This window comes from Lonchura striata, chromosome 4 (genome assembly GCF_050655825.1).
Source record: "Lonchura striata isolate lonStrDom1 chromosome 4, ASM5065582v1, whole genome shotgun sequence".
NCBI classification, from domain to species: Eukaryota; Metazoa; Chordata; class Aves; order Passeriformes; family Estrildidae; genus Lonchura; species Lonchura striata.
Window position 1 is genome coordinate 39004040 of NC_140706.1, and position 8511 is coordinate 39012550.

Consider the following 8511-nt stretch of genomic DNA (forward strand, 5'->3'; position numbering starts at 1 on the left):
GAGTGTGAATTCTGTTATTTCCAAGCTGATGTAAATCTGGTTCCAGCAGGCAATCTGTGCAGATTTTTGTGTTATACTGAAGTTCTTACAGCAGTGTTGGCACTTAAAACTAGCCGAACAAGGATAGCTGTGCACTTGTTTTGAAGCTTTAAGTTTAGTTTTATTCCCTTTTCTGGGTAATGTCTTTTTCCATCATGCTTCAGACTTCCCCTGCCACTTGTGTTTCTTTCCAACATTGAGAAGTGAGGCAGAACAACTTTCCTTTGTTTTGAGGTCATTACTCAAACCTTCTTCTCTCTGACTGCTCAAGGTAAACCTTGGATTAACCAGTAGCATTGCTTTCTGTGGAACATGGTAGCTGGAAAGGAAGGCAAGTATGGCTTGCTGTGCACACACATGTACATCTTCTGCCTGTTAAATGTTATCTTTCCTAAGTACACAAGTGATAACAAATCATAACCACCCACCCCTTGCCCCAGTTTTATATTTTTATCATATTCCCAACTCTACCTTTTCTTAGTATCTAAGCTTTTTCTTTGGGCCGGGTGGAGGCTTTTCACATTTGTATGGACTCCAACAGAAGCTAATAATCTTTACTACTCACCCTGAACACTTGAACCTCTGCCCATGGTAGAGCTACAGTGAATTGTCAAGTAAGAGCTGTTGCTGTGTGTGGCAGCCCCAAGCCCCTTGTCTGCAGCAGATGGGCCAAAGCCAGCCTTGTTTGGAGGCAGAAGTACTCCCCAGCCCCCAGGTTCCCTGTGCTGCCTGCCCCAGTGCATGGTGTGGTGTTGCTGGGTTCTGTGGGCCTGGGCCCCTGCCTCCTCCTGGCCAACAGCTTGCCTATGGTTGAGCTCACTGGCCTGCAGAAGGTGACTGCAGAGCTGCTCAGGGAGCCTGTGTGCAATGAGTGCTTCAAATGCCACATAGAAGAGGTGAATGGCTGCTGCTGTGCAAAGGAGATGAAGCTCAGCTGTGACCTTGCTATGTCTGACATGCCGCAGTGCTAAAGTGAACAAGGAGTCCTAATTGTTCTGGTTCTGTATGCTGTTTATCAGGCACCTCTCTGGTGCTGCAAGGTTGAGTGCTGGGGCAGCCAGTGCTGTCCATCCCCAGTACTGCAGCCTAGGTGCCTGTCCCTGCAGTGCCAGCACCTGCTCATGGGCTGGATTGCCCTGTGTGAAGTGAAATCCACGGTGTGCTGTGCATGCAGTAAGCACTGGAGCATTGGATCCAAGTTTCAGGGGCCAAAATATGCTGCTTTGTGAGCACAGGTGTTTGCACGTGCTCTGCTGCAAAGCAGTGCTTTGCTAACCACCAACACAGCCCTGCTGTGGTGAGGTGTGGCAAACCTGCAAATCTGTTACTCTGAACAGCTGAAGCGATATGGAGCTATGGGACTACAGCTGCAGAAATCACTTGATATTTGCAGGTCTTGGTAAGAGCTACCTGACTGCAGCTGGGGCAGCGGGAAGATAAGGAAAGTAAAGGAATGTTTCCTAATATATGCTAAAACTGTACCTTAAAATAAAAAACATGTATCATTATTTTATCCTCTTTTTTATTATTCAATGCTGCCCCAGTAGCTTTTTATTTCTGTAGAAAACCAATCTATATGTTTTTTAGGTCTGAGAAAAATTTTGTGCCACCTAAGGACTATATTGGGTTGCCTGAAAAATGTTCACATTGTGGGGTTTTAATAAGTTTAGATGAAATGCTGAACTATGCTAAATATTCTGTACACATGAAAGAAAAGATTTGATGGTCTCTTGTGAATGCACATCTTACATGAGGGAAAATTCTCAGTCAGTATTTCTGTTTTGTCTTTCTGAATTGCTCTTAGTGGATATTCTATATAATCACTTCAGTTTTTCACTCCACAAGGAAAATGAGGAAAATCACTGATTGTAAAAAATTAAGAGGGTTTTCCTACTTTAAGGTTCTATGCTAACATGTAACTAACATGGAGTTAAGCAGGCTTGCTCTACGGGAAGTCCTTCTTAATCTAAAAAACAAGGATGCAGCAAGGACCAGACTTGGGCAGACAACAGTCTGAACAGGTAACTCAAGACATAGAAAAGCAACTTCAGCCTTGGAATGAGTTAAGGCTTTTAGGCTTTCTTTCTAAAAGCCATGGTGCCTTGTTTGTGCTGTTGGAGTGTTTCCTGCTTTGCACAAATATTTTGCAGCTGATCACTAGCAAGAAAGAGAAAGGCCAGTAGAAGAGCAAGTAGCTCAGTGGGTTAATTGTACTCTGAGAGTCAACATTGGAAACTTGTTTGCCATACTAATGTTTCTCCTGATTGGTGTCAATTTAAGTATTTCGTGACTCTTAGCAAAATTTGGCTTTGTGTAGACACAGATATTTATAGCATGTGTATGTGGCGTAAGGGAAATATTTCCAGTCTTTATTCTCCTATAATTTCCTTTTTTCCATACTGGAAAGGGAAGAGGTGAATTGTTTATTATCCTTTGGGAACATGCTAAACTGTTGTTTCTCACCAAAGCCTTGCATTTACCTCTATTTCCTGCTGACCTGTTGTTACAGGACTTAATTAAATGTACTTTCAAATTAAATTTTCAGTTTTCCACATATTACAACTATGTACAAGACAAGGAGTTAATTCAATGTTTTAGAAACTCACGTTTTGCCTTCCACAATTTGATGTCTTAATCTATCTTGGGATCAAGTCTTGCTAGTTTGCATCCATGCAAACATCAATTCTGACTTTGAGTAGACAGCAACTTGTACTCGTGCAAGCTGCCTTTAAGTGTACACTGGTACATGCACAGGGAGAGCTCAGTCAGTTTGGCTGTTGCAGCACTATGTCCAAATTATTCAAATTTATAGATGTGATTATACTGTTATCATGCAAAGCCATTCTTACCATAAGCCTTATGTTTTACATATCAAATGTAAACAGATAGGTTTGCATTTGACTTTGTTGAAACTGACTTGAATCAGAATTTTGCATTTTTAGAAAGACCAAAGATGTCAGGAAAAATTTTCCATTATTAGCTATCATTTATTTGTATCAGAAACTGAGTAAAAAATTTTCAAATACTGATTTTTCTATGAATCCACAGGGAAAACAGGCAAGTTCTCAATTTTCTTTAGATGCACTGCCTTTGACAGCTGAAGAATAGAGACTTTGAGGAGTGTACAAAATTTATTTCAAGTAAGATATTATTTGAAATGCATACTATCTTTTTACAAAATATACAGTCAACCAGCTAGTTGATAAACTTATCTATTGAAATTCACAATCAATGCCTCTTTCAAAGCAGATTTGATGGTATTAGAATGCCTTTAAGGAACAGATATTTAGAATCATTTTGTGGACTGACAGCAGGCTTCCTAAAGTGCTGGTTTTTACCTCTTTGAAGGAACACGCATTTATAGCTTTTTTGATAGCTACATTATGTATTTTTTACCATTTTATCAAAGTTAATTGAATATTTGTGGTTATATAAAAGACCCAGTGCCACGATAGATCCATATACTCATTCATAAGACATAACTGTTAAATAGCTACTCTTCACCTATACTGCTTTCCCACTCATTACCTGTAGTAAAGAGGTAAAGAACCTCTTTACCTAAACAGAGATAGCTAAGGATACATATCAAGGCCAAGTTAAATAAATAATTTTTAAAATATATATAAATTCTAGAATGCTTCTTTGGGAAACTGTGTTTTGGTTTTTTTTCAAGACCCAAAAGGTTTACCTGCAGGACTGCTTATTGTTTTAGTTAAGTTTGACCATCTTTTTATGATGGTTTTTCACAACTCCAGAACTGAGTCTGAAGTTACATTTTAAGATTTTTTTCATGGAGAGAAATTTATAGCTCCTATTAAATCCTGCTAGTATTAATTCAAGTAAAGTTTCAAGTTCTCAGAGATAAGGGGTTGCATATGCACAGTGATTAGAAAGTTTCAGCTATCCAGTTTTTTTGATTGCTGTTCTTTCAATTATTAGAAACTATGTGTTGTAAGAATAAAAAACAGTAATACCAGATTTAAACCATGACACTTCTGATCTTTGATCATCTTTATATATTTTGTAAAAAATGTTGGCATTTCAAGTCTAGTACAATGACTTAAAAATCTGGGTATGCTTTATTTTCAGGTTGTTTTAGTTATGCTAATGAAAGTGCCACCACATTTTCCTTTATAAGTCAGTAGGTAATTTCTGCTGATATAAAAGGCAGATGTGAACCATGTATTTTTAAGACCAAAATGCAGACTAAAAGCTCAATGTATTCTTGACCTCCAGTGCTGAAAAGAACAGCCTGTTTTCTGTTTGAAGTCTTCATTCATTGTAGTGCTACCTTCAAATATCCCATTCATTTAAATTACAGGAATAGAGTGCTATGCAACACTGGGGCTGACCAAACAAAGGATTCTTTTCAATGGTCTATTTTTATGCTCTATTTATAATACTGTAGAGGGCATTTTAGGAAAACTACTATTAAGCAAATAGCTCTGTAATACTGAATTTTCAAGCATCTTTTAACTGTCTGGTTTGGCAGCCCACTTTAAGAAAACAAATGATAGGCTTTGCAGTAACAGCTCATTAGATAGGAGGATGGGCTTGACCTTAAGGTCTGGCTTGAGAGATCTGAGTTATCAGTTTTGCATGACCCTTGGCTAATCTCTTATCTCTGTATGCTTCAATTCTCTATCTATAGAATGAGGGTTAACGCTCTTTGCTTTCTTATATTGTAAACTCTTACTACGCCTACTATACATGAAGCTAGTGGGACCACTAGTGTGGTGCTGGCTTTGGTGCTATTACAGTAATGCATTCTATGTTATTATTAAGGTAATTCCATAAGAATGTAATGTTAGATGTTAAAACATATATGTATATATTACTAATATATAAAAGTATAAACAAAAATTGGACTTTTACAATTCCATACTGGAGTCAGATGCTATTTCATCCTAAACACAGCCTGAAATGAATAGTCAACAGCACTTCAGATTTCACTCAGTTTGAATATTATATACCATCAAGAGCGGCCTTGGACAGATCCTTCCTTCTTACTGCCACTGGAAATCTACCTCAGATCAAAATCTACCTGACGTTTGATTTGATCTTTAACTTTCACTGCTCACTGTGAGAGCCAAATCATTTGCAGGGAATGATACCACCAAGTAAGTCCATGTATGTCCCCCATCACCACCACTTTTCCCTGCCACCACTTCTTAGGGTGTGAGACAGAGGCCAGCTCCAGGTACAGCAGAATGTGACAGACAGGACTGCTGAAGATGGCACTGTGGTGGCTGTCAGGTCAGCTGTTTTTGATCTGGACTTTTGACAAACTTCTCTTACTGGTTTAACTGTCGCTCCTTTAAAACACTGAAAAGTCCAGTATGAAGTTGCTGGGGGAAAAAAGAAGAAAAGGAGATAAATATTAATGAGAGATTTAGTAGTCTAAATAAGCTTCATACAAAACAGGATACATTATTTATGAAACATACGGATGAAATTTGGAATAATATGTCTTAATTTGGAAATTTCAGCTACAAAGTTGGAGAAAAGACAAAAGCAAGAAGGCTGCTAATATAAAATTTTCTTCATTTTTTTGTGTATGGAACTGATGAAAAATCAAATTCAATCTTCTCGTTTCAAATGCTGCAAGAGGCTGCTATGCTCATTTTAGTTTCCAACCACTAGCTGAAATTCAGGCTTAAGAGTGCATCCTGTTTGCATCTGCAAATGGCTCTATCCATATGTAGAACTCCACTGAGATCAATAAGATTACTCATGTGAGTCAAGTAACCCAGGCATGTAAATATTTGCTGAATTTGGACTAAAACTGGAAGGGAATGTAAACGTAGGTGGTAAATCCTACTTAAGATAAAGGATAGCACCCACAATGACTGCAGTTAAGAGAGTTAGTTCAGGTGCCTGTCTCCCCTTACACCCTAGTAGAGGTTTACTGAGTTCTAAACACCTTTATAACAAAAGGATCTTTAGCTACATGTCTACTAAATTTATTGAGAATTTTAAGTACACTGTTTTGTTTGGTCATTGACTTTTGTTACAAGAAATCAGCTCCCCAAAGAAAAGGAGATAACACTGAAAATACCTTTTGTGTCTTAATATTCTGTGAGGAAAGGAATTCCCCACAGAATAGGGGGGTATATGCAGCCACTGCAATCTCAGGTAAAATGCATTTATTATATGAGGCTTCAGAACACATTACCGAAAGTGTAGATGCTTTCTACACAGTTTCCAGACATGGATGCTGAATTGGAGAAGAAGGTTAAATGTACTCTTCTTAGGAACTGAGGTAAATAATTCTGAATTGATTCCTAGCCACTGGGTCTAAATTCCTCTGTCCATTCAGTCTCTGCCTACTGAGTGAATCGATCCAACTGCTTATCTTTTCAGGCTTAAGCTTAAACTGATGATGAAGTATCATTTAATCTGTCTCTTTTAAATGTAGCAGTGAGGTGACATGGCATTCAGTAGTAAAGCATCCTTCTGGCATGTCCTTTCTACTTGCATCTCAATTCTGCCACTCAGTATGCAGTCCATCTGAGATTCACTTTAAGATATGGCAATCTTTTTTTTCAACCTCACCAACTTGCCAGTTTACCATCCTATATGCACATTCCATGCGTTTATAGGCCAGCACTATAGAGTGGAATGGTACCCTTTTGCATGGCTGTTTTGGGAGTGGTCTAAATTCTTTTCACCAAGGCAGTTTATGCATTGACAAGATGCTTGGCATAGAGTTGTTAGAAGTTTTACTTTAGTCTCCTTTTCACTGTTGACCGCTCAGTAAATCGAAATGTCTTTGCTCCACAGAATGCAGATTCTGCCACCATTTATTTAGGATGCTGGCATGCCTGGGGCTACAACGTTATTTTAATATATAATGAGTTTCAAAGATGCAAAACTACTGACTGCATTATTCATTCTTAAATTGCAAGGAGGCCAGGTTTCCTTTTGATGCCTACCGTATTAGCATATGCTACCTGCGTGCTTCTGCAGTCACTTAGTATTTGAATGTATCTGCCCTCATCAGCTATAAAGCATTAATGTTTTGCACTTGTATAGCCTTTCATCCAAGGAGCCGAAAGTCTTTTGCTGACAATGATTAAGAATTACAGTCCCCTTTGAAGTGGGCTGAGTGCTGCTACCTTCATGTTTACTGGAGGGCAGAGTGAGGTGGCTTCGCCCTGCATCCAACGCGGGGGAAGTGTCAGCGCTCGCAGCCCAGAGCATCGTCTGCAAGTGCCGCTTTACCCGGCCTTTGCACTAGTGACACACTGCCCCGCAGCTTTGCCAACAGCCTCGGAGGATCCCGATTAGCGGGATCAGGTGTTTTTCCTGTCTCAAAAAGGCATTTGGCAGGAGAGGTGGCCTGGAAGGGGCACAAGGCGGCAGCGGCCGGCGGGACCCGAGCCCAGCCCCGGGCTAGCGCCAGCTCCAAAGGGCCGTTTCCAGAGCAAGCGAGGGGAGCCCGGGCGCAGCCGTGCCCCGGCGCTGCTCCGCAGGCAGGTGCGGGTTCCCGGGGCGCTCGCTGCGGAGTTACCTGGCCGGGCTCAGGGGAAGGGCACCCTGGAGTGGAGCGGCATGCAGCGCCGGTGGGAGCAGCCGTGCCGGTGGAGCTTCCTGCGCAGCGCCAGGTTGGCTGCGGAGAGAGAGAGGGAGGGAGGGAAGCGAGGCGTGAGGGTGGCCGCCGGTAGTGCCTCTCCCCGGGACGGGCCGGCCCCGGCGCTCCCCGGAGCTACCGCGGCCCGGGCCGTGCCCTCCGTGCCGCCGGCGTTTCCCGGTAGCAAGTCTGCAAAAGTTGCCCACCCTGTTCCTCTCCCCGCCGCCTCCCTCCCCAAAGTTGCCAGACTCCTGGGATAGGCGAAGCATCCTCTCCCGCTGCCTCTAGAAGTAGGGATGAAGCGCACAGATGGATGCGCCAGGTCCAAACTCGTCCCGGAGTTCGCAAACCGCGCGTTGGACGCGGTCAGACGAGCACGCCGGAGGTGCCCATGGCAGGCACGAACCCCGGCTCCCGCCCCGGCACCAGCATCACGCTGAGGCATCGCCTACCTGGCCGCTGTCCGGAGGCTGGGAGGAGGCTCGCCAGGAGCACAGCCACGATGCAAAGCAGCAGCTGGAGCCTCATGTCTGCAGTCCAGGCGAGGCGTGCTCTGGGGGTGTGCGTGTGTGTGTGCCGGCGAGGAGACGCACGCACAGCCGCCCGCGGGTGCGAGTGCCGGCAGCCGCTCACATGCCAGGGCCGCGCCGGGAGCCAGGGCCAGCCGCCTCCGCCGGGGCAGGGATGCAGGGATCCGCCGGGCCGAGGCTGCTGCGCTGCGCTGCGCTCCGGGCCTCCCTCTCCTCCCTTCTCCCTTTCTCTTCTTCTGTCACTCCCCCTTATTTTCCATAAGCAAACAGCGCAGGAATGAAAAGCCCGTGTAAACAGCAGCTCCGGTCAATGCGTAGGGGCAAGGAGCCTCGCGAACAATGCGGCCGCTCCACTTTAAATTCAACCCG

At 43.1% G+C, this 8511-nt stretch overlaps 1 protein-coding gene across 1 annotated transcript; it reads right to left on the reverse strand.

Moving 5' to 3' along the window:
• Window positions 1–4632: 4632 nt before the first annotated feature.
• On the reverse strand, window positions 4633–8280 carry APELA (apelin receptor early endogenous ligand). The gene is made up of 3 exons (XM_021550252.4): window positions 8065–8280; window positions 7553–7651; window positions 4633–5387 (listed from the first exon to the last, which is right to left on the reverse strand). The coding sequence occupies exons 1-2, from the start codon at window positions 8138–8140 to the stop codon at window positions 7563–7565; spliced, it is 165 nt and encodes a 54-aa protein (XP_021405927.1). The 5' UTR covers window positions 8141–8280; the 3' UTR covers window positions 4633–5387; window positions 7553–7562.
• Between the last annotated feature and the right edge of the window lie 231 nt (window positions 8281–8511).

Coding starts and splice junctions, on each gene's coding strand:
- APELA (XM_021550252.4), bottom strand. CDS start 8,140: ATGAGGCTCCAGCTGCTGCTTTGCATCGTGGCTGTGCTCCTGGCGAGC. Junction 7,652..8,064: donor AGCCTCCGGACAGCGGCCAG/GTAGGCGATGCC, acceptor CTCTCTCCGCAG/CCAACCTGGCGCTGCGCAGG.